The 26278-nt window shown below is 41.4% G+C and overlaps 1 protein-coding gene across 4 annotated transcripts in view; it reads right to left on the bottom strand.

The window, feature by feature from the left end:
- Positions 1–18241, bottom strand: part of Osmr (oncostatin M receptor) — a 51710-nt gene extending 33469 nt beyond the window's left edge. For 2 of the 4 annotated variants that reach the window (XM_070041069.1, XM_070041070.1), the window contains exons 1-2: positions 4952–5166; positions 1783–1861 (exon numbers count right to left, since the gene is read on the bottom strand). In XM_070041069.1, the coding sequence (XP_069897170.1) occupies positions 1783–1861; positions 4952–4954 (82 nt within the window). In that variant the 5' untranslated portion in view covers positions 4955–5166. Of the gene's footprint in view, positions 1–1782; positions 1862–4951; positions 5167–7244; positions 7423–17717; positions 17973–18172 lie in introns of those variants that run through there. The other 2 variants (XM_070041071.1, XM_070041072.1) reach the window with 2 other exon arrangements.
- Positions 18242–26278: the final 8037 nt, after the last annotated feature.

Below are 26278 nucleotides of genomic sequence, written 5' to 3'. Positions count from 1 at the left end.
ATGAGTGTAGCCAGGCACCAATGGTTCATGCCTAGAATCCTAGTTACTCAAGAGGCTGAGTGAGACTGAGGATCACAATTCAGAGCTAGCCAGGACAAAAAAGATAGTGAGACACCTGTCTCCAATCAACTACCATAAAGCCAGAAATGGAGTTGTGACCCAAGTGGTCGTAGTGCTAGCCTTGAGCAAAAAAACTCAGGGACAGTGCCCAGGCCTGAGTTCAAGACCAACCCCCCCCCAAAAAAAGGGTATATTCTTTGAATGCTCATGTCTCCAAAGAAGATATACAAATGGTACATGAAAAGACACTCAATATCATTAGTCATTAAGAAAATGTAAGTCAAAACCAGAGATACCACTTCGTACTCATAGTAAGGTTTTAATAACAATAGTAAAAATATGGAAATGATACACGTTAGGAAGAATGTGGAAAAATTTGCCATCCTATGCACTGTTAGTGGGAATTAAAGTTGCTTACTGCAGTGGCAAACATTCTGGAAGCTCTTCCAAAAGCTAAAATAGAATTGTGATATGATCCAGAAATTCCATTTCTAGGACTACATGCCAAAGAGCTGAAACCAGAGATCTGACAAATATTTATCCCCAAATGTTTGCAGAGCTCCATTCACAAGTGCCAAAAAAATGGCAGAATCAGAGGCTCTGGTCAGGCTAACACACTCCTACATGCAAGCTAGCTTTCACTCAATGGTCATTTGCTTGAACCTCAGCAGGCAGTGGACTGAAATGAGAAGCAGACATGCCACAGTGAAAAATCCTACTGCTTCCCTTTCAGCATCAAATTATGGAAGAAATTCACAATGAATTTTAAGGAGTAGTATGCCATACTTCCATATGCCCTGGAGTCAAAACAAACCCAGATATAAAAAAGAATCAGTGAGCTGAGCTATACGCAAAATGAAGTCTCCTTTCATGAGGTTTTTAAAAGGTTATGAGAATGTCTATGCATATTTCTTACAAGCACCATTTTCTTGAGTCAAAGGCCAAGAATTGGGTGGGGAATTCCTAAGCATACAAATCTGAACAAGAAGGAAGAAACACATGAAGATCATAATGCAAGGCTTTGCAAAATATAGAAGAATGCAATGCAATTTTATGACCCAATGGAAACTCCTTCAAATTTAATAGGTTTAAAGTTATCATCAAAAGATCCACAGATACTTGGGAGGTATTGATTTCCTATTTATGAAGTTGATTTATCTCAAAACTCTGCCTTGGGGAATAGCTATGTGCAAAGTACTTCTTCAACTATAAGTTGTATCTCATTTTGCAGAGACTGGAGAGTTTCTGTTGGTTCACAAACTTCCATTGCATTCCCCCACAAATTACAAACCTCACAGCCTCTGAGTGAATGTGGCTGATGAACATCACAACGTGTTCTAACCCAGCATCCCTAACCAGTCTAGTATATTCCATGGCTTTGTCCAGCAAGGCTCAGAAGAAGCCTCTTCAGAAATGGTCTTAGTCAAATACATTGATCAAGATGTTCCATCCATGGGATCGAGTCCACCCATAACCGCACTAGTGAGCAATGCATTAACTGGGAAGTCAGGGTTATGGAATGGTTTACTGACATACAAAACCAGAATGATGGAGGCCAAGCCAAGACAACCATGGCTTTGAGAGATGAACACATCTCCTCATTCAAGCTACTCAGCAATTCCCAGTCAGTCCCACAGTAAAGGGAAATTGCTTCTCTCCAAAGCACCAATTACTGCACCTTTTCTCTATGGGATTTTTTTCCCTGCTGTTTCTACCTCTTACCTTCACTCTGGTAAGTCTTCAAGGACAGTAATGCTAAGAGGAATGTTGCCTGAAGGACAGCAAAGGAGGCCATAGTTTTCTGTAAAATATAAATTACAAAGAAGGGGAAACGTATTTAACTTCAACCCCTACACGTTTCTTAGAGTCAGTTTTGGTAGCTAATTGACATTAGAGGTTGGCATTATTCTTTTCTCCCTGTATCCATATCTCTTGTCACATGACTTGGGAGAAAGGATATGTTTACTTGTCTTGAGTTCCTTAGATAATAAAGGAGGCGTGACTTATGGTGTACCCGTTAGACACCTAGTCCTTAAGAGACTTTGTGCATTTCTGCTTGTTCTTTGCCCCTTTCCGCATTTGACAGGAAGAGAGCCTTTCTGGGCTACGTTACTGGAACCTGGAGCTCTGTATGAATCAGCTCCTTCAGCTTTCAGCTGGCCAGCCTTGGTCATCAGCTCCTGAGCTCTGGCGCAAGAGCTATGAAGACTTACCTCTGTAGGCCACGGAGGCTTGGTGGCAATAGCTAACTAATCAACCAGTTCCTTCAAAACAAACAAAGGCTAGTAGGCAAGGGTAAAGCCGAGAACCAAGAGTTAAATGTGAAAAATGGTCTCTGTTTTGAATGAGAACAGATATGATAAGAGTCAAAAGATAAATTTAATTTCTTGATGTAGTGACTGGGACCACTGCCATCTTCCCCCATCTCCCTCATTAAAATTCAATCTAGAAAAGTTAGCCTATTATATCAGAAGACAGTCCATTGTTCATTGCTCAACAGAATTTCCAGGTTTTCTTGCCTTAAAAGCAAGTCATAAATTGTGAGCTGGAGAGTGCTCCCTGATGTATCTGAGACTTTGATACTGGGACAATCAGAGGACACAAAGAATGAGGCTGGGTAACCTCAACAAAGCCAATCTGTTCTTCATTCAGTAACAAAGGTCTTAGTCAGGGGAAGTGATAAATTTTACTTTTCAGCTTCAGACTGACTCAGCAGAGAGCAGCAATGGAACAATTCACTGAAAGCCAAGTTTTGCCTCCATCCAGCCACATGGATTTCATCAAAAGCTAAAACTTCAGCAAGACAGGTCATCAATGTCACACCCTAGAAAAATAAATTGTTTTCTTTTGTTTTCTATTCTGGGTTTGGATCCCTGGGCTTTGTGCATGCTAAAGTAAGCACTCTGCCACTGAGCCACATGCCCAGCCCATACCCTATATTTAGTTTTTTAAATAGTATTTTGCAGGTAAATGGGAGCCACAGGGAAGACAGGGAGTGGGTAGACTGCAACATTAAATGATTCTAAGATGGTCACACTGGCTGGCACGTGCGTCCCGCTGAGGAAAAAGCAAAGGCCTGCCAAGGGCTGCTTTTAGTAGGGCTTTCCAATAACATTCTAGTGTTAGGAGCCACATAATTCATACTCTTCCAAACCTCTTTGTAAACTTCAGATGGGTTCCTGTATGAATGAATTGCATAGCCAGAGGGAGAGCTAATTCCAGAGGAAATAGTTTCCATTCAGAACCAAGAGGAAAGACAAGTGGGTGGAGTGCCTAGCGCTGTCTGGTGTCATAAGCAGCTTCAGTCATGGGTACAACAGGAGGAACACGGCGCCCTCCTCACACCCACTGCACTTTTAGCCCTTTATTAAATGAGTGCAATGGGCCACCATGGGACGAAAATCTCACCTCAGCTCACCTCCCCCATGGTAACACAGATGATTCAGAAGGGGATGTGTACAGCGCCAAATGTTATCCTTACGTAATGTCTAGTTAAAATGTTCCCAAAGTATGAGGCTTTATCACATAAAATAGTTTACATGTCATAAAAATTAAGTAAGTCAAGCCTTTCTATTTGTTTACAAATGGTACAATATCATTCTTTCTAATAGATGAGTACAATTCCATTTTATATATATATATATATATATATATATATATAATATTTTCTTGATCCATTTGTCCATTGAGGACATCTGGGCTGTTTCCATACCTTGTCTACAGTGAATAGCATTACAATGAACATGGTGGCTTTGCTGTATCCTGGTTTGTAATCTTTTAGGTAAATGCCCAGGATTGGGCATTATAGAATTGCTGAATTATATGGTAGTTTTCTGTTTGATTTTTTGAGGAAATTCCGCATAGCTGTCCGGAGTGACTGACAAGGTTACATTCCTACCAGCAGTATATTCGTGTTTTTTTTTGGCCTTATCCTCACAGTGCCTTTTATTGTTTGCTTTCTTGATGATGGCTGTTCTAACTGAGCTGAGGTGGAATCTCAATGTTGTTCTGATTTGCATTTCCTTTATGGTCAGAGATGGTGAGCATGTCTTCATGTGGCTACTGGCCGACTCCATTAGCACATTTATTAAATGAAGTAAGTCAGGCCCAGAAAGGTAAAGCATGCATGTTTTCCTTTATATGTAGAAGCTAGATTTAGCTTACAAACTTATAAGTAAATACACTGGGTGGTCTGTGAGTATATACAAATGTGTTCAATGAAATATGATAAATTCAAGAAAAAAAACTCAAATAATATAATTCCTTAGAAAAGCAAAGTGAAAGCGCAGCAAAATAAAACACCAGGAAATGAGTACTTAAAAGGGTTGGGGTGGGCTCAAGGTGAAGTGGGGAGGAGAAATGAAGAGGGGGAAGATGCAGTCAAGAATCCAATGTATGGAGCTGGGAAGGTGGCTCAGTGGTAGAGCGCTTGCCTTGCATGCATGAGGCCCTGGGTTCGATTCCTCAGCACCACATAAGAAGAAAAAGCTGGAAGTGGTGCTGTGGCTCAAGTGGTAGAGCGCTAGCCTTGAGCTGAAGAGCTGAGGGACAGCGCCCAAGCTCAGAGTTCAGGCCCACGAATCCAATGTATATCCTCGCTAGCCTTGAGCTGAAGAGCTGAGGGACAGCGCCCAGGCTCAGAGTTCAGGCCCACGAATCCAATGTATATCCTTCAAAATAAAGAAGAGGGAAGCGCTGGAGAGAAGAGGGATGGAGGAGAATGTCAAAAGGGCTGACATTGATCAAGATATATTGTATTCATAAACTTCTTTGTTAAATGGCAACTCCTTTGTCCAAATACTTAAAGATAATTTTAAGTTTTTTTAAAAAATTAAGTAAGCCAGGTGCAAAAATCCTAAAAACAAACAAAAATAAATCAAAAGTCACCTACCATTTAAGGGTAAGAAGAAATTAAGAATGCAGGCTGTTGAGTGATACAAGTGAAAAAAGAAGTGTTGAGCATTCACAAAAGTCTGTCTTTTAGCTATGACAGGAACATCTTCAGGAATGGTAAAGGCAGTCCGGTTTGGAGTTCCCACCCTTCCTGCAGTCTGTCATACCAGCCTCACTGTGAATCCAGGGATGTTAGCTAGCTTCTTTGACCATCAGTACCAGAGAACACTGTTTCCCATCTGCTGGGCAGGGAGTAGTGGAGACACAGTGGTGACTGCCAGCACACCAGCCAAGTGACTAGAGCAGTCCCCCGCACCTGTGGTTTCAGAGCATTCAGAAACAAAAACCTACACCTGCCTCATCTGGCACCACTTGCTTCTGTCCTACTATCCTTTGCCTCTCTCCCTCAGATTCGCCATTATTTCAGAATGGAATGTGAGCTTCCGGAGGAGACGTTAGACTCTTACAACCACCATTAACACAGTCCCAGGAAATGCCTCCCAACTCATTGTGTACAAATTCTTCACATCTCTACAAAATCTCATTGTTCATGAAGATGTCTGTGACTATCTCTCAGCAAAAATACCACATGCAGGGCTGGGAGGGTGGCTCAGTGGTAGAGCGCTTGCCTTGCATGCATGAGGCCCTGGGTCGATTTCTTAGCACCACATAAGCAGAAAAAGTCAGAAGTGGCGCTGTGGCTCAAGTGGTAGAGCACCAGCCTTGAGCTGAAGAGCTGAGGAACAATGCCCAGGCACAGTGTTCAGGCTCCATGACTGACAAAAAAAAATATGACATGCATAATAAAAATCCAATATTCTTTTCTTCCCTGGCTGTACTGGGCTTTGAACTCGAGGTCTTGAGCTTGAACTCTACAGCTGGAGCTGCATCCCCAACCCTTTTTTGCTTTACTTATTTTTTCCAATAGAGTCTTGAGTGTTTTGTCTGTGCCAGCATGACCATGATCCTCCATCTTATGCCTCTGTCTAGCTGGGATTACATATGTGTATTACCTCTCCCAGCAAAACACATCTTTTTGGTTTTGTTTTGGTCCTAGGCAAAACAAAGTCAGGGCCAGGGTGCTATCCCTGCTCTACCACTTGAGCCACAGCTCCACTTCAAGCCTTTTTTTTTTTTTTTTTTTTTTTTTAGTATTAGTTTATTGGAGCTAAGAGTCTCACAGTCTTTCCTGCCCTGGATGGCTTTGAACTGCTTTCCTTGGATCTCCTGTGTAGCTGCGATTACAGACATGAGCCAACGGCGCCCAGTTAAAGCACAGCTTTTAAACAGTACATAAGTCTGGCCATCCTCACCAGCACTTCTTGCATAACTACACTATTTATTCCTAGGACTTTCCCCACCACAGATAATCCCCAGGAGATACACAGCACAATAGTCATTAGCTTCCCAGGAACTCAGGCCTATTGCCAAATTCTTCAAAGCTGGCTGGGTGACTAGATGACATCATATGCAAAGGTTGTTTGAAAGAAGGAAGCTGTTCGTGGAGGGCCTGGGCCTGGGTGTGTACGTTTATGAGCATTCTGTTCTCAGTAGAAGTCACTCATTCTCCAGGACTGATCCTATGGCAGGCCACAAGTGAAGTCTCAACCATTTTTTAAATTTTAATTGTTTTTGGTGATACTGGGGTTTGAACTAAAGGCCTGGCTCTGGCTCAACTTGCTTGCTTGGCTGGTGTTCTACTACTTGAGCCATGCCTCCAGCACTGCCTTTTGCTGGTTATTTTGGAAATGAAGTCTCAGAACCTTTTCTGCCTGGGTTGTATATGAACCATGATCTACTGGATTTTAGTCTCCTGAGTAGCTAGAATTAAAGACATGAGCCACTGGTACCCATCTTCAACAAAGTCTTAACGATTGAAATAATAATGAAAATCCTTTCTAACTACAATGCAGTAAGATTACAACTCAATATCCAGAAATTTGGATCATAATACAAAGCACTGAGTGACACTTCTTGGAAGTTTCCCATGATTCTCAGACTCAATTTCCTCCCTCCCTCCCTTTCTTCCTTCCTTCCTTCCTTCCTTCCTTCCTTCCTTCCTTCCTTCCTTCCTTCCATCCTTCCTTCCTTCCTTCCTTCCTTCTTTCCTTCCTTCCTATCTTTCTTTCTTCCTTCTTACTTTCCTTTCTTCCCTCCTTCTCTTCTTCCCCCCTTCTCTTCTTTTCTCCTTCCCTCCCTTATTCCTTTTCTTCCAGTTTTGATCATTGCTATTAGTATTTGGGGCCACTCTGAGAGTCCTGCAACCCAACAGCACAAGATCGATTACTTACAAAGTTTCAGTCAAATTCTTTTCCTTCTCAAACCTCCATGCCCACGGGAAGGTTCCAATGCTTCTCCTCCTCCCTCTTTTAACCTCCCCAATGGGGGTTTAGGGACATGGCTCAATTGGTAGAGCACCAGCCAGTGAGCAAAAGCATCAGGTACTGAGTTTAATTCTCATTCTTGGACCTAAAACGATAAGACAATGGTGACATGCTCCTTCCTTTCTGCTTTGTACAGTAATACTGACTTAATGAACAGAATCATCTCCTTGTACAACTGATTTTTTAAAATGTTCAGTTAATTTATAACATTAGTTAGAGTTAAAGCTAAGTCTCTACATGATAAATGAAGCAATAAGAAAGGAAGGAAGGAAGGAAAGACGGAAGGAAGGAAGGAAGGAAGGAAGGAAGGAAGGAAGGAAGGAAGAAGGGAGTGAAAGGATGGAAGGAAGAAAGAAAACCTGAATCCAAGAAATATTTTTCATCAAAAAAATATGAGAGTAGCCTTTTTGTATATCACCTTTACAATAAAATAAAATATTATTAACAAAAAATTCTGTGGGAGTTTAATATATGCTCTAGGTAAGAAGAGATGGCATTCCTAAAAGACACTGTAACAACAGCCTAATGTGTATCAGCAAAAGAGGCTATCACTGTGCAGTCCTGGCCTGTGACCTGAGACTAACGGGTCACATCCCTGTGTTGCACTCAAGTTACTAAGCATGACCAAGGCCATTCAACAAATGAGCATAAAAGAATCTATCTTATACCATGAACATGAATATGAACTCAGATTATGAGAACCCTCATAGAGGAAATCAATTAAATGTAAATTTGATCTTTATTGCTATTGCCCTACTCCCTCTAGGGAAAAAAATATATTGCAGACAAAATTATATTGCAGATAAAATCACTAAAAGTACTAAGATAATACATAGGTGGATTTGTTTATAACCTGTTAGGCCCAGTGTGAGAAGCCACAGTAATAATGATGAGGGTCCATCTAGTGATTACGTTAATTTTTTTTTTTGTCAGTTGTAGGACCTGAACTCTGGGCCTGGGCGCTGTCCCTCAGCTCTTCAGCTCAAGGCTAGCTCTCTACCACTTGAACCATAGCACAACTTCCAGTTTTTTCTGCTTATGTAGTGCCAAGGAATATAACCCAGAGCCTCATGCATGCAAAGCAAGCGCTCTACCACTGAGCCACCTTCCCAGTCCACATTAAAAGTTTTTAGTTCTGGAAATGGAAGCATATATGACAAAGATTTACTATCTGAATGTACAAAGAATTTTTAAAGTAAGTTCATAAGACAAACTACTCCAGCGGAATGTAGAAAATGCAACTCATGAAAAGAAAAAATAAACAAATTCAATCTCTGAAAAGAAAAAGAAACAAGGTAAAATTAAAATGAATTACAAAATGCAAGTCAAAACATGAATTGTGCATGTGAATATCTATTATGTGATTTTAGAATTAAGCATTGTTATTGATTAATATCACAGAGGACAATTTTATAGATGTCTATTTGATTATATCTATTAAGAATTTTAGTGTGCATTTCATGTGATTCAGAAATAATTTTTTTTTGTTTGTTTGTTTGGGTCCAGTCGTGGGGCCTGAACTCTGGGCCTTGAGCTCTTCAGCTCAAGGCTAACGCTCTACCACTTGAGCCATAGCGCCACTTTCGGCTTTTTTCTTTTTGCTTATGTGGTGCTGAGGAATCAAACCCAGGGCCTCAGGCATGCAAGGCAAGCGTTCTACCACTGAGCCACCTTCCCAGCCCCCAGAAATAATTTTATAATCCTATTCCTGGATTTTTTTTTCTCCTACAGATGGTATAAGCGAATACAGTAGTCAAAGACACTAGAAAGGAACTGGAAATTTTTTATTATGCTGCATTTCTGCAAAGGAAAACTATATAACTTTTAAAACAATGAATTACGTTTGTAGGCTCACATGAAAATCTCCGAATACTGAGTGAAAAAAGATTCCTAATAGGATACACACAAGGATGTCTTTGGAAGAGATGTGGTAACTGCGTGGCTCTGAGTCTGGGCTGCTTGGATCTCTGCCCTGAACTTCTGCTCACAAAAGCACAGCCCACTGGGCCTCGGGCACACTGTTACCTTCCAGACACTTCCAGGACAATGATGAAGCCAAGCCTTTCCATTTAACAGGAGATCCTTTAACCGGGAAACTTTAATCAGAACCTCCCCTTATCTGTTCACAACTTTCTCTGACTGCATTGGAGCTGGAAACAAATCCTTCCCACCCTCCTTTTCTCTGTACACTTTCAGTGTCTGACACCTCGGGCTAAAGGCTTTCTATTCCTGCCCCATTCCATTCTCTCACACACATGCTGCCTCTGTAAATCTCTTGGACACCTATTTCTATCTTGCTGTCTTCTACTCGATAGGTTCAAACTGGCCCTGAAGGACACAGCCTCCCAGAGGACTTACAAATGAAGAGGGGGGATGGGAGAAAGAGAGTGGGCAGAATAAAGGAAATTACAAAAGATTCAAGGTCTGTGATTCTGCAACACAAAGAATTTTTTCCTCTCTCTCTCAAATATATTGGTTTAGTCTTTCAAAGTGGTGGCAATTCTAGTATTATGTCTATCCTTGCACCATGCACACCAATAGAATTAAACTTGTTCACCTTGATTTTTTAACTGAAAGATAGCCATGGCTTTGGAATAGAGAAACAGGTTAATATTTTTAGGTACTGGATGAACCTAAGGATGTCATATGTTTCTGTATTAAGTATGTGACCTCATAGCCCCTGAGATACACTAACAAACACATTGCCAAATACAAAAAAGTAACCATTGTGCTCTGTAGAGAAAATTTGTTCAAGATCTCCTATTTAGAGAGATAAGAAGTAGAGAGAGGTAACCAGAAAATAATATATGTTTTATGCATAAGAAAAGAGTTTCTGTTGATTTATATCCCAAAAGTTGGCATACATACACATGGTAGAACTTTTCTCTGGTTTATTTTTATTCTTTTGGCAGTAGTGGGGTTTGAACTCAGAGCTTCATGGTTACTAGGCAGGTGTTCTACCTTTTGAATTATGCCTTTGTTCCTCTTTCTGCTTTAGATATTTTTGAAATAGGGTCTTATATTTTGACCAGGCTAGCTTGGACTGTGATCCTCCTGTTTATGATTATGCCACAGCTGAAATCACAGATGTATGACACCATGCCCAGCTGTTGGTTGAAATAGAATTTCATGAACTTTTTAGCCTGAGCTGGATTTGAACTGCCATCTTCCTGACCTCCTTCTCCTGAGGAGCCAGGATAACAGGCTTGGGTCACTGGCATGTGGCTTAATCTGTGTTTTCTAGAACTCTTTGTTTTACAGTTTTCCATACATTCTTGAAATGTCTTACATTCTTTTCTATTTGGAAATGCACTGCCAATTGTGGCCTTCCTTTGAGTAGATTTTAGACTCAGAATGAATATATTTTACATGACAATCTTCATCTCAAAGCCAACAGTTTAAAATAATCTCATTAAATGGACAGACCTAGCACAAATCATGTTAAGTGAGGTAAGCCAAACTCAGAGACACAAATGGCACATGTTTCCTCTCACATGCAGAAGCTAGATCTAAAATACACTGGTACATGATAAATTATACAGAACTCTAGGTATTCACATACAATGAGACCAAAGGAGGATACTATGAGGAGAAGAACACAAAGGTGCAGTGCCTATGTGCATTTAATATAATATTTATCAAAATGAACTCCAGACAATGGAAACAAGAGGTTTGTTTTTTTTTCTTCATTGCTTTTCTTTTCTTTCTGTCTTTAGGAGGGTCAGGGAGAGGACAGAAATGGAGGGACAAAGGGTGAAAAAAGGCAGCAGTGGTACTCACTAGACATTACATTGAAAAGAAACTATACAGCTTGCATGTGGGGATGGGAGGGAAAAACTGGGAGTGAGGGAACAGTGTCCAAAAAGAAATGTACTCTCTACCTGACTTATGTAACTGTAACCCCTCTGCACATCCCCTTTTTAAAACAATAATTAAAAAATAATCTCAATAATCAATTGGTTCAATTATTTTCCAAACCTAAGGATAGAGCTAGGTTTTATATTTAGTGCTCTTGTTAACCCTCTTTCTTTTAACAAAAAATAAAAGTAAAAAAGGAAGGGAGTAAAAGATGAAAAGAGGAGAAAAGGAAGAAAGGAAAGCAATACTTTAGTTCTCTAGTATATGATATAAGAAAACAACTTGAGTCCTGTTGATATTTGTTATGGAAAGGAGGTATTATAACTAGCAGCATCATGTTAAGTAGCAGCAAAAGGCTATGTATACCAATGGTGGACCCAGGACCTGGTAGCTTGTTAGATAGGCACAGTCTTTTTAAGCAGATCTTCAGGAGATTCACATGCACACTAAGTTGGAGCAGCCCTGCTACATTCAATGCTATCACATATTTTGTCTTCAAAGATATTATCAATAAATAGGCTATTAAGTAGTCCTTACTACTAACAAAGCACTCTCCTTTATATAGAAAATATATTTAAAACATGGAGGGAAGGGATGACATTGGCAAAGAAGTATTGTACTCATAACTTGACATATGGAATTGGCATCTTTTCATCCAACTACTTAATAATAATGTAATACAACCTAATAAAAAACTTAAAATTAATTAATTAAATATGAAAAAGATCATAGCTTGCAGGTATTGAATGATTACTTACTTGGTAGTTTGCTAAATAACTTATATACATTTATCAATAATAAAAAGGCCCAATGAAAGAGATTATATCCTTATCTCCAGATGTAGCTGAGGAAATTAAGAGTGAGTTAGGTTAAAATTGGCATGTCCACAGTGACACAGCTGTGGACTCAGTACTTGAGCCCAGGTGAGTCAGTTACCACAGACAACCCCTTCCTATGTATCTCTGTTCCTCAGTGCTTGGAGTTAACACTGAAGTGGGAAGTAAGGAAGAAAACCATTGCTGGTGAGTTGAAACTCAATAAAATCCTAAGAAATATCCCATAGGGCTTTATTAAACACAATAAGCTGGTGCTAAAGTTCACATGAAAAAGAAAACATATGAAAACTACTTCTAGCTGGGCACTAGTAGCTCGCGCCTGTAATCCCAGCTACTCAGGAGGCTGAGATCTGAGGATTATGGTTAGAAGCCAGCTGGGGCAGGAAAGCCTGTGAGACTCCTCTCCAATTAATCACAGAAAAGCTAACGTGGCACTGTGGTTCAAGTGGTAAAATGCTAGCCTTCAGGAAAAGGAGACTAGGGACAGCACCCAGGTCCAGAGTTCAAGCCCCACAACCAGAAAAAAAGAAAAGAAAGAAAACTATTTCCTAATGTTCTTAAAATACAAATGCATATAAACATACCATAAGGTTCTAGAATTTAACAGGGTGGTACTGGCATAAGAGACAGAGGGTAGAAGGAGTGGCAGAAACTGAAGATGAATAATATTGAAATGCACAATGTCTAAGTGTGAGGATAACCTAAGGAAACTCATTGAAAGCTATGCATCAGTAGGAAACGTGGGATGGGGAAAGGGAATAACTGATGAAGTCAATCTGACTAAATTATAATGTATGCATGTGTGAAGTACCATGGGAAAGTCCCTTTGTATATATAAAATGTACTGAAAAAACCATAAACAGGCTGTTTTGGGAGCAGGAAGGCAAAGGAGAAAGTGTATGAGGGTGAATACACTCAAAGTTCTTAAAAATTATTATTATTATTATAAAGATGATATACAGAGGGGTTACAGTTACATAAGTCGTGTAAAGAGCACTTATGTGAATGTAGGAAACCAGAACAATAAAACCTGAAGTTGTCCTAAGAGAGAGGAGAGAGAATGAAGGAGAGGTGAGTCTGATCAATGTACATTATAAGTATAAACAAGCTTTAACAAGAGGGATAAAAAGATTAATTAAAAGATTAGGGTCCCAAAACAGGCTCTTATGTAAATAGGAATTTATTTTATGACAAAAGTCAAATTTTAGCCAGGTGTGGTGGTACACATCTATAATTCCAGCACTAAGGAATCTGAGGCAGAAAGTTTGTGAGTTTAGGGTGAGTTTAAGTTTGGACTACATAGTAAAAGCCTGTCAAACCAAACCAAACCAAACCCAAACTACAAACAAAACAAAACAAAACCAACTCTGAATTGAGATGAATTAAAAATAAAGTTGAACTATTAAATCGTTGTGAGATCAACTTTCTAGAAATTTAGAAAATTTTTAGTGTAATTTTATTTCAGTTTAAAAAAATGTTATTTTCAAAATTGCATGCACAAGTCCCAAATAAAAGTATTAGAAGAAAATAAAATTATTTAATTTTAAATTGAAGAAGACTTTCCTAAATTAGAAGAGCACAGAGAGCATTTCACTGTTGCACCAATTATATAAATATTTAAAACAAAAAAAGGCCTGAAGAAAAATGCATCATGAAGAAAGAAAATGGCATATTATTCAACCTTAAAAATGAAGCAAACGCTGACATATGCCCCACAATTGCTGAATATGATCAACTATGTTCAATGCAGGTGAACCTTAGAAATGTTATACTACATGAATCAGCCACATGAGTGCCTCACGGAGTCAAGCTCAAAGGAAGAAATAGAATGGCTGTCAGGGGACAAGGGAAGAGAAAATAGGGAGCTGTTAATTAATGGAATGAGTTCCAGCTTTGCAAGATCAAATGAGATCAAATGAGTTCCAGAGCTGGTTGCAGATAATGGTGGTACAACAATGTGAACATACTTAATAATACCAAATGGTCCACTGAAATGGTAACTACTATGTTATTAACGACTCTAAAAATTGGGAAAATAGCCAGGCACCAGTGACTCACGCCTGTAATCCTAGCTACTCAAGAGGCTGAGATCTGAGGATCACGGTTCAAAGCCAGCCTGAGCAGGAAAGTCTGTAAGACTTATCTCCAAGAAACCACCAGAAAACCAGACGTGGAGCTGTGGCTCAAGTGGTGGAGCATTCACCTTGACCTAAAGAGCCAAGGGACAGTGCCCAGGCCCAGAGTTCAAGACCCACAGTGGACCAAAAAAAAAAAAAAAAAAAAGGGTGGGAGAATACAACATTATTGCAAAGGATTAAAATCTAGAGGACAGAGTGTCTGCAATATGTAGAATAAGAAAAATCAACACAATAGAAAAATAAGGTACAAATACTTAAAGATAATTTTTAAAAGATAATCTTTAAATGTTCATGCTAAATGTGTGTGTGTGGGGGGGGAGAAAATGAGCAAGACATCTGAACAGGTAAACACAAATGACCCGTAAGTATATAGAGATGTTAAACTGCAGTAGTAACTAGCCAAATACAAATTAAAATGTTATACCAGATTCCACTAATTTACCATGTTTGAAAAAACTTTAAAGATAACTGCAGTTGTTAGAAGAGGTGAGAGGGAATAGATTATTGCATCCTGGGTTTAATTAAGCACAGAGGGGAGAGGGAAGAGGGGAGACGGCTGTGAATTGAGGACTGTAGCTATCAAGTAGTTTCATGGGCTTCTGTCCTGAAGTGATACTCACACCTGAGCACAATCGTCCCTGAGGCATTGTTGCTGATGTTGAAGAACTCTCCAACGCCCAGAATGCCCATCCATAAAGGAAGTGGTGGATAAGTTATATTCAGTTTCTTCTTTCCTGTCACATGGAACCATTTACAAAGATGTATGTGCACATATGGAAAGACTTTACAATCTGAAAGGTAGAAGGAGTAGCTATACTGTAGGAAATGTATTCTGCGGGCTGGGAAGGTGGCTGAGTGGTAGAGCGCTTGCCTTGCATACATGAGCCCTGGGTTTGATTCCTCAGCACCATATAAGTGGAAAAAGCCAGAAGTGGTGCTATGGTTCAAGTGGTAGAACGCTAGCCTTGAGCTGAAGAGCTGAGGGACAGTGCCCAGGCCCAGAGTTCAGGCCCCATGACCAACCAGGAAAACAAAAATGTATTCTGTAAATCTTCAGGAAAGAAATCTTAGAATGACAATTTACTGAGTGGTAGCAGAGCTAATGGCTGGTCTATATTTCATTGCACTCACTTCAATGCAAATGCATTCACTCATTACTTGTATTATATAAATGAGTGAAATAAATATGACATAAGTCACATATTACATAAATAGGTAAATAAATCAGGTATAATATGCTCAGGAATCCGGAAAATAAAAGGAGAGAAGGAAAGATAGAGCCCCGGGAAAGGAATTTCCTTCTGCAGTGACAAGCAAATTTGCTTGGAAGGAGTGGTTTTCAGTAACAAGACCATGATAATGCTATTTGTTTTGTTTTCTGTTCCACACATTATTTTAAAAATCAGAAAGACTTCCTCTCCAGAGAAAAGAGGGCCAAGGCCCATGGTTCCAGTAAGTGTGTGAGACAACACTAAGATTTCCTTCTATTGGAGCCAATAAATGTCCCAGCCCAGTTCCCACAAGGAAAACACAATACTTCCTCTTGTCAAACAGCATCACCAACTCCTGTCAATACTGTTCCTTACTTGGTTCTTTTCTCAAGGAAAAAAAAAGGCGGGGGGACAGAAACCTGGGGACCTTCACTGGATGTTTCTGGTCTGTAACAATGAAGGAAAGCAAACCAGGAAATGAATCTGGACTACAAGAGTTCTCAAATAGTTCAAGTCCCTAGCCACTGTGACCATTGGTGGGCCCTTCAGCCTCCAGGGTCTCAGACTAACATCTTAAAGCAGCCCATGACTCCAGAGACAAAGCAGGACAATAATGAAAGACCACCTCCAAATTCACTCTAAAAGGCCTTAAGCATTTGAGGTAAGGCACAGTATTTAGGAACAGACTCCAAAGACAAATCCCAGCTCTGCCACTTGCTAGCTGTATGACCACAGTTAACCTCTCTGGGGCTCAGTTTCCTCACTGAGAAAATGAGAGTGACAATAGTATTCCCTGACATATGCACTGGTGAAGCTCCATAGGTAAGGCAGGTGCTTAGAATAGCACCCATTCAATGGTAAGTATGCAAACAAGAAAATGCTAAGAAGCAAACAGTAAATGACCTAACTCCCAAAGACAGACCCAGAGTTAAGACCCACAGCTTTTCTTCATTCCAACACCAGAGTTCCTTGTAGCTCGGATGCCATGTTCCCCTCAGCCTGCTTTCTCTCCAGCCTGTGTGAACACTAATTAAGTTTAGTACTCAGAGTTAACCATGAGCTTGTTTGTTGCCAAAGTGCTTACATTAAGTGTTCAGAGTAGGTTGGATGCCAAATGGCTAGAGTGGCCCCTGTCAATGCCTACCTCCCCTTCCCAAGGCAAGTGGGATGGGTGAATGGATGGATGGATGGATGGGTAGTTGTGGATGGATGGATGGAGGGATGAGTGGATGGATGGATGGGTGGGTGGGTGGGATGGATGGATGGATGGATGGGTAGTTGGGTGGATGGATAGATGGGTGGGTGGGGTGGATAGATGGTGGGATGGATGGATAGATGGATGGATGGATGGATGGATGGGTGGGTGGATGGATGGGTAGTTGGGTGGATGGATGGGTAGTTGGGTGGATGGATGGATGGATGGATGGATAGATGGGTGGGTGGGATGGATGTGTGGGTGGGGTGGATGGATGGATGGGTGGGTGGGTGGCTGGATGTGTGGGTGGGTGGATGGGTGGGTGGATGGATGGATAGGTAGTTGGGTGGATGGATGGATGGATGGATGGATCGATGGATAGATGGGTGGGTGGTTGGCTGGATGGATAGATGGGTGGGTGGGTGGGTAGATGGGGTGGATGGGTGAGTGGATGGATGGGTGGATGGACAGACAGACGCATGCAAGTCAAGAACTGTCAAAACTGGACTCAGTTGTCAGAGGAAAGACAGCCTGGCTCTGGGGGCCCCCAAACTGTGATTCCTGAGCCCCCACCCCGTCCCTGCTCCGCGGTCCCAGCCAGGTCTGTGGGCTGAGAACAGTGACTGTCCTTGAGCTCCTTCATGAGGACAGAGGAGATGGAGATGTCACAGCCACGGGGAAGTGGCTCTGTCCGGTGGGAGGCCGAGGTCAGGAGGGGAGAAGGCAGAGACCGCAGTGAACTCCCACTTGGTGGTCTGGGACAAAGACTCAGGTGGACAGGACCTGCCAGGGGAGGCGGCGCGGCTGTGACCTCGGATGCCCCGTCCTGGAGACGGGACGCAGCGCTCCCCAGCCACGGCTTTCGCGTTTCGGTGTTCCCCAGCAGGCAGGCGCACGGAGGCAGGGACCCCTCGGAACGAGGCGGACACTCCGGGGAGGTCACCCGGCCCCATTCCGCAGCCAAGGGCTGCAGAGGTTCGGGCTTCTTCGCGGTCCCGTCTGTCATCGCGCGGGGGGTTGCCCGCCTGCCCGTCTGAAAAGCTAGGGAGACAAGCGGGGTGCGCGGGGCCGGGCAGGACGTGCGGGCTGGAGGAACTCGGCCCGGGATCGGGGGCACTCGACCCGGGATCGGGGGTACTCACCCGGCTGGCGCGGGTGCGGAGCCCGGCGCGGACGTCGGTGCGGACGTCGGTGCGGACGTGCCCGGCTGGAGCTGTGAATCAGCTGCGGGGCGCGCTGGGGCGGGGTTCCGGGAAGGCGGCGGGGGAGGGCAGAGGGCTGAGGACTTTTGCAATTTCCCGTCTTGCTCCGCACTCTTGGCACTCCGGGGACTCGCAGGAATTTGCCTCCTCTTGGTCCCCAGGGGAGCCGTCCCCCACCTCTTCCCCTCCCGACTCCTGCGGACAGACCGACGGACGCGGTGGTAAAGGCCCTGGGGCCGGAAAAGTGGAAAGCGAAAACTCCGCTGGCGGCCGGGCCTTGGGGCCCCGGCGCGCGCCCCGCCTCCAGGCTGGACGCTCAGGGAGGGGCTCCCCACCGGGCCACTCAGTTACCCCCAAACCAGAGGCCGAGTCCCCCGGGATCCCCGACAACAAACCTTCCAGCCGAGGAAACGCTCCTCAGCCAGCCTGGTGGTCGGTGTTTCCTTCCATCGGGCGTTCAGAGCTTTGCAAAAAGATTTCTCGGGTTCCCTTTTTGTCTCTTTAGAAACAAACGCCAAGCTCGATTCTGTTTGGAGTCCCAAAGCCTTTTTTTAGACATGTCACTCCGTCTCCACCGTGCGGGCCTTGGAAAGACATAGTTGACTCCTTTTTATAGTTACATGATAGAACAGAGCGAGACAAATCGACTTTGGGAGGTGGTATGAAAATCGGGGACCATGGAAAGGGTCCCAATGGAAGGGGTTGAGGGGAAATAAGGAGGTGTGGGTCAAGTGATAAAAAGTGCCTTACCAAGCACCTTGGAGGCCCTGAATTCAAACTTTCCCACAAAAGAAACACCAGCCGTGAGCGATGTCTTAGAACCGCTTCTTGGTTGGAAGTAATGCCCAGGTGATGAATTATTATGAAGTGTTACCTTTATGCCTGTGCACATTTTTCCCCTCCTTAATGCTGCAAAAAGAAAGGAGTCTTTTACACCCCAGTACCTTTAATACCTAATGGTATATCGTAAATATTTGATGAAGAAAAGGCACATTCTGTCTGGTGTATAAATGTAAAATTCTTTGCCACACCTCTCATTACTTAGAGAGTTTTTAGAGTCCCTTACTTTGTCATGGGCATAGCTAAGGAAACGATCAAACCAAATCTTTATGAGTTGAGAAGGCTTTCAGATTCTATTAGTGCACTGAAGAAAAAGAAAAGAATAATGTCAATGTCTTCCTTATAGAATCAACTGAGAGGAGTATCTCTTGTCAGAAATGAGAGGGCAAGTCAGAATATTCAGAATTAACTGAGCACTGTGGCTCTCTCCTGTAATCCTAGCTACTCAGGAGGCTGAGGTCAGAGGATCTTAGCCCAGGCATATAAATCCAAGAGACTCTTAACACTAATTAACCAGCAAGAAGCTGGGAGTGAATCCGTGGTTCTGTGGATTTGCAGTTCCAGTCAGTAGGAGAGTGCTAGCCTTGGGCAGCAAAAGCTAATAAGCAGGAACGTGAGGTCCTGCTTACAAACTTGCACACACACACACACAGACACACACACACACATTCACAATGAAGAATGTCGGGAAAGTAAGTGTAACTTTGAGCTCTTATTGCAACTGAACTCTTTCAATTGAAGTGTAAAACGGGGGCCCACATAAAATCCATAGATTTTTTTTGTACCATTATAATTTTAAAAACTTTAATTGTTAAAAATTTAATTGTGATGTGCCAGAGGGTTTCCAGTTACATAGAGTCAGAGTAAAGATGACATTTCCTTTGTCAATGTCATCCCTTCCCTCACGCTCTCCCCATTTTTTCATCCCCTCCCTACCCACAAGTTGTATAGTTCATTTTCAACATAGTGTCCAGTGATGCATTTTTCACCCTTTGTCTCTCCATTTCTGTGCCTCTCTCACACTCCCAAAGACATTTAAATGAATGCACAGAACAAAAGGAAAACAAAACAAAAACAGCAAAAAAGAAAAAAAAACACTCTTATTTCCTGGAATTCATTCTAATTTTTTATAAAATACATTCCCTTCGTAAAGTCTCGTTGTAGCAGAAGTACACTGGAGCTGCTACCACCAGGGCAGAAGTTCTGGGCTGACTAGTGGCCTCCCCAAACCTCAGGACGTGACCTGATTTGGAAATAGTAGTTTTTGTGCATTTAATCAAATTAAGATGTGGTCATACTGAATGAGCCCAGTGACTGTTGTGTTTTTAAGAAGGGAGAATTTGGTCCCAGACACCCAGTGTGATTATGGAGAAGAGAGGAGTTATTCTCCCTTGAGACAGTGGATTGCCAGTAATGACATGCATTGTGGAATTGTGGAACCAATTTTCCCTGTGAACTCCTGAGAAGAAATCCATTTGACCCCACCTTGATTTCAGACTCTGGCCTCTCATGCTGAGAGAGGATGACTTTCCACAGGTTTTAAGCCACTGAGGTTGTGATATTTTGTTAAATAAATTCGGGGAAACAGGAGCATCGCTTGTATACCAATTTATTCTTTTAAAATTTTGCCTGCAACACAGACTAAGCTTATGAAGGAAGCTAAGCGTTGGAACATCTTGGCACTGATAAGATCGTTTGGAAAAGTGTGTATTTATTTTACTCTAATGCTTCTCCTTGATATTCTCCAGTGATTTAAATAGCCAGTGTGTTCTCATTGCCCAACACGCACATACGAGACTTTGACTTCCTTCTCCAGCATCTTCATAAGCTTCTTGTCCTCACGGTCCCCTAAGCGGTTGGTCTATCCTGGACTCCATCTTTGAGATTCTCTTCATTCAGAATTCTCCTGGATGATCATGGTCACATCCAGGCTTCAGTGGACCGAGGTCCCCTAAATCTTTTCTCCTTTGCAATCTTTCTGTGCACTTGAGACCAAGTTACCATACTTCAAAATTAGTATGTCTGAATTCAAAGTTCACATTTCCTCACTGGGTTCTCTTATATTAGTTGAATATAGTCTTATTTTAACTTTTATTAAAGTACTGGCCCAGCCTTAATGTAGTGTTTCTCTGAGAACTGTAGCCAATGTCTTGGGAATAAGCCAAATCCCCAAACCTGAGTATCATCCTTGACCAGCTTCATTCATCTTCATCTTCTACTAGAAACTCTCAGATGTGGAACTCTGAGAGAGGGAGGCGTTAGTGCAGCGTGCCCTATGCTACCTAGCTTCTCAGCGGAAAGATACGCCTATACTTCCAACACACTGTTCAGATCTCTGTAGGTCTTCCTGGTCAATATAAAGATATGCATAATGTGAAATCAGCAATACATGTTGAGTGGGATTTGGTTGCTAAATGAATAGAGTATGAAAGAATTGGGAAGTTTGTGCAAGTATGGTCATCAACTAAGAAGTAGACAATGTTGTACAGTTACCCTTGTCTATAAGAATTTTGTATTTTGCTGGTATATTTTCACATTGGATATCTTTAAGATTCACTTCCAGATGTTAATTGTGTGTGTGTTTATGATTGCTAGCAATCCTGACATTCATTTTAGTAAAACAATGAAAATCAAATATTATTTTGTAGATGTTTCCTTCTACTGTGAAAAAGTCCACCCTCACTTTTTCTAATCTAAAACGTGTCATAAAACTTATCTATAGCCTGGCATGGTTGCTCATGCCTGTAATCCTAGCTTCTCAGGAGGCTGAGATCTGAGGATAGCAGTTCAAAGCCGGCTGGGACAAGAAAGGCCGGGAGACTTTTATCTCTAATAAATCACTCAGAAAACCAGAGGTGGCACTGTGGCTTAAGTGGTAGAGTGCTAGCCTTGAGCTGAAGAGCTGAGGGACAGAGCCCAGGTCCAGAGTTCAAGCCCCATGACCGACCAAAAAAAAAAAAAAAAAGAAAGAAAAAGAAAAAAAATCTATAAAACACCCATCAAGCTGGGAGCTGGTGGCTTACGCCTGTCCATGCTAGCTACTCAGGAGGCTGAGATCTGAGGATCACGGTTCAAAGCCATCAGGGAGCAAGAAAGTCCGTGAGACACTTATCTCCAATAAACTGCTAGAAAACCCAAAGTGGTGCTGTGGCTCATGTGGTAGAACGCTTACCTTGAGCTGAAGAGAGCAGGGACAGCGCCTAGCCCCAGAGTTCAATCCCCATAACTGACAAAAAATAAAAACAAAAACAAAAAAAACATCCATCATTTCTAAATATCCTAAACAGGATCTCAGGAATGATTAAGCAAGACATTGAGTATTACAGGCTGTGTGACTGTCTTATTTTCCTTTATAAATCTGTTACGTAAACTTAAATATGAAATGACATCATTTAATAATTCTATAGGTACTCCATGCATAACCCAGATAATATGTCAGCATTGTCATATGGGTTTTGCATGATTTGCCCTTTGCTGGGTGCAGTAATTGTGCCCACTCCTGATTCCAGACACCAGGTAATAGGGAGAACTTTTTGGATTTTTATTTTTGTCTCTCATGGGTTTTAGGAAAAAATTTGGTAAGCACATATTTATTTAGATAGCTGCTTTTATTCTCTTGGCTTATGCTTATGGAATTTTATTTGATTGGGGTAGTTAATACTAAAGAATAAAAAATTAATTCAATAAAAGGGAAGTACTCTGGAGAGAATTAGATGGGGACTTTTGGGACTTTTGAAAAACTATTTCTTATAGTTGATCCAAAAAGATCTTATGATTTGGATATTAAATATTCTGCTATGGGAATATTTCTTGAAAACTTAGTGTGGCACTATTGGGGGATGGAGAAAATATTTACGAGATGAGACCCAACAAAGGGTTTAGTGTAAGACTCTGGTGATTCATACTAATAATTTCCTTTTGCCTAAAAAAATGTTTCTATTTCACTTCATCCTCGAGGGATATTTTTTGTGAGTATAGAATTCTGAGTTAGCTGCCTTTTTCTTTTTTTTCTTTTTTTTTTTTGTGGGGGTGGGGGTCTGGGCGCTGTCCCTCAGTTCTTCAGCTCAAGGCTAGTGCTCTACCACTTGAGCCACAGCGCCACTTCCAGCTTTTTTCTTTTTGTTTATGTGGTGCTGAGGAATTGAACCCAGGGCCTCATGCATGCAAGGCAAGCACTCTACCACTGAGCCACCTTCCCAGCCCTGCCTTTGTCTTTTAACTATCTACAAACATTGTTTTTTAAATTTGTGGTCTCTGTTGCTTCTGATGAGGAATCAGCTGTGATTTGAATCTTCTATTCCTTTTATCCAAAGAATGTCCATATTTTCTCTGACTGCTTGCAGTATTTTCTTTTTATCTTTGATTGTCAATAGTTGTCGATGTCCTTAGAGGTTTTCAAATTGATACTGGTATTCATCCTGCCTAATACTTGCTGAGCTTCATCAATTTGTCAATTTATGCCTTTTTCTTCTTACCAAACTTGAGAAAATTTAACCAGTATATCTTCAAATGTCTTTTCTGCCACATTTTCTTTTTCATCTCTTCCTGACTCCAATAAAGAATCTTTTAAGCTCCTAGCTATGATGGCCATGAAGTTTTCTCCATGTCCTTTAGATTGAATTGCTCATACTAAATTGTCTAAATTAGCTTCAAGTTTACATATTCCACCTTCATTCAGCCACTAAGTCTATTTAGTAAATTTTGTGTCAAGGGTACTGTACATTTTGAATATCAGATTTCACTTCTTTTAAAATATATTTTATACTTCTCTACCGATAGACCCTATCCTTTATATCATTTTGGTTACATATATTTTTTTTAACCAGACATAATAACAGATATTCAATGCCAATGATTTGGCACTCAATTCCATTAATAGTGGATAAACATTTCATAATTTATAAAGTACGTTACAGTCTGGGGGTTGCAAGGAAGAAAGGTAGAAAATACAATTTTATTAAAGAATTCCTAAGCATAGAGGGGACAGTTTTAGCTCTACCCTTTCCTACCTTTTGATAGTTTATTCAGATAGATGTATTAGTTAGTTTAAAAATCACAATTAAAAGTAATTTGAGTGTGGTGGTATACACCTGTATTCTCAGCTACTTGGGAGGCTGGAATAGAAGGATTTTTTTTTTTTTCCTATTTGAGGCCAGTCGGGGTTATATATTGAAACCCTGTCTCGAAGACAAAAGTAAACACAAATCAAAGTTTTGGTGGTTAACAAAGACTGAGTCTGATTTAAAGTTATATGCATGGATGGGACACACATATTAACACGAGGGCTTCTGAAACAAAACAGATGGATCTTGGGTGCCATGGTTCCTGGAACTTGGCCACAGTTCAAGAGATTGGAGTCACAGAGTGAGAGGGAAGAGAATTCTCACCTATAGGGCTAGGCTGGGCTACATGCCTGCCCACTGGGGAAAAAAGAGTCCTTGCTTGGTCACCTTATTACCAGAAACTTTGGGGACCATTCTTTTGTCTCTCTCCACTATAGGAAAAGATGATCCAAATACCTTTTATTTGTTATATCAAGGTGACTGGAAATAAGTTGTGTTACTATTTACTTACTATAAAGGAAGGCTTGGGAACAATTGATATCAGGTGGATTAATTTAGGATTAGGACAGGAACACAAAGGTCTATTTCTCATTCAGTTTGTAGCCTGATGTCTATCAGTGATATTTTTTTCTCTGTTGTTCAAGGATCTTGGCTACTTCCTATCATAAATATCCAGGCCATCTGTAGCACTGGCCTCCAAAGTTTCTGTGTCAGAAGAGAGAGCTGGAGGATGACATTGTGAGTTAGTTTTATCATTCATCGTCCACTGACTGGACTCTAGTCATGTGGTCCCTGCTGAACTACAAGGGCATCTGGGAAAAGTAAGCCTTCCATGGGTCTGAGAAGAGGCAACACAAGGCGCAATGCACTAACACATTGTCCGGACAGACACAGAAGGCACTTTGCTAATAAGTTATGAAAGATATTTTCAACGTAATAGAATTCAGCCATCTAAAATGAGGTTTTTCAAAGATTAATGACTGGAAAAGAACAAGATATAGACTCTTGTGATTCTGATTTTGGAAAAATTATACCACACATGTATATCTCCTTATAAATACAAACTAGAAGGAAATATAAAGCATTCCATTTATGTCATCTCTAACGGTAGGGTTATAAGCCATTGGAATTTCATGTTTATACTTGTTAACTTTTCATCAGTTATCACGTTTCCTTGAAAATAACTATGTTTAATCTGAAAACCAAGTTTTGTTTTGTTTTCTGTGAAAATGAAATCCCCAGCTCTCCCCAAGTCAGTGCTGACTCTTAAAATTCCTTAAGTAAAAGTCACTAAAGACGATGAACTTGCAGTCATGCTGCTGGTGAGCCTTTAAACAGCAGAGGGCAGCTCTCCGCTGTAGTGGTTGTCATTTTGCAGTGTGTAACTGAGCAGAGTCCCAGTTTCACACATTAGCTGCGGTCACAAACACATATTCCATTTAGTCTTAGGGAAGGAGATGCCAAAGCCCAGATACCTGTGTCAGTGGCAAGGCCCTACTGAACTTATTGACAAGGAGGTCTGCCCTTCCTGAAGATTCTAACTGGAAGACGACAAACTAAACCTACGCAACAGATCCAGGTGCAGAACAAGGGAAATACTGAACTGGCACTCAGCAGCAGGTGGAGACTGTCTTCTCAAGAAGAAAACTCTAGGTTAGGAAAAAAAATAAATAAAGACCAAACTAAGATGACTAGACATTCTAGTAGGAAAGGGCTACTTGGAAATCATGCTTAATTTGTAAACTGACTGGAATAAAAGAAATATTTAAAAATGCCCATATAGGGAGGGCAAAGGAGACTGATAGAATCCAAATTGATAATATACAATCAGCTAGCCTAGGCACTATGGTTTATGCCTGCTTTCCTAGCTACTCTGGAAGTAGAGATGGGGAGGATCTTGGAGGAATGCCAGCCTGGGCAAAATGTCAACAAGACCCCATCTCTAAAAGTAAGCCTGGTGTCGCAGCCCACACCTGTTATTCTAGCTACTTAGGATGCCAAAGGTACCATGATTACATCTGAACAAAATATGAAACCATATCTGAAAAATAACAAGTTTAAAAGGTGGTAGGGGACTGAGAATATGGCTCAAGAATACCTGCCAAGCAAGATGAAGACCCTGAGTTCAAATCCCGGACTGCCAAAATGCAAGTAATGACAAACCAACAAACACCAAAATATGTAATTGGCTAATTAGAAGCAAGAAAATTTGTTCCGTATGTATTTAAAATCCATCATATTGGAACATTTTACAAAATTAAGCATGTGCAGCGTGAGTCAACTATTCTCAAATTCTCTCTTGCTGAGAGTATAAATTAGTTAACAATTATACTGCCAGGGATTTCAATGTCAGCCTACTTTGATGGAAAAATTGTGCATCTCCGAATTCATTTGTCCCAAGGCAATTTGTTCAGCAAGGACGGGTCTCTGCTCTCCTGCTATATACTTAATGTAATGTAACCTAAGCTGGAGAGGATAGCCATCCTTCTTTCGCCAAGACTGGGGACATGCAAAATGGCTCAGCAAAACTTCCAATTTATAGCAGAGCAAGCTGAAGGGGCGAACACCGGAGAGAGAGATGGGGGGGGGGGGGAGAAG

The sequence above is a fragment of the Dipodomys merriami genome, unplaced genomic scaffold (genome assembly GCF_024711535.1).
Source record: "Dipodomys merriami isolate MVZ:Mamm:240054 unplaced genomic scaffold, mDipMer1.0.p SCAF_30, whole genome shotgun sequence".
Lineage (NCBI taxonomy): Eukaryota > Metazoa > Chordata > Mammalia > Rodentia > Heteromyidae > Dipodomys > Dipodomys merriami.
This window is presented reverse-complemented; position numbering and strand designations above follow the sequence as displayed.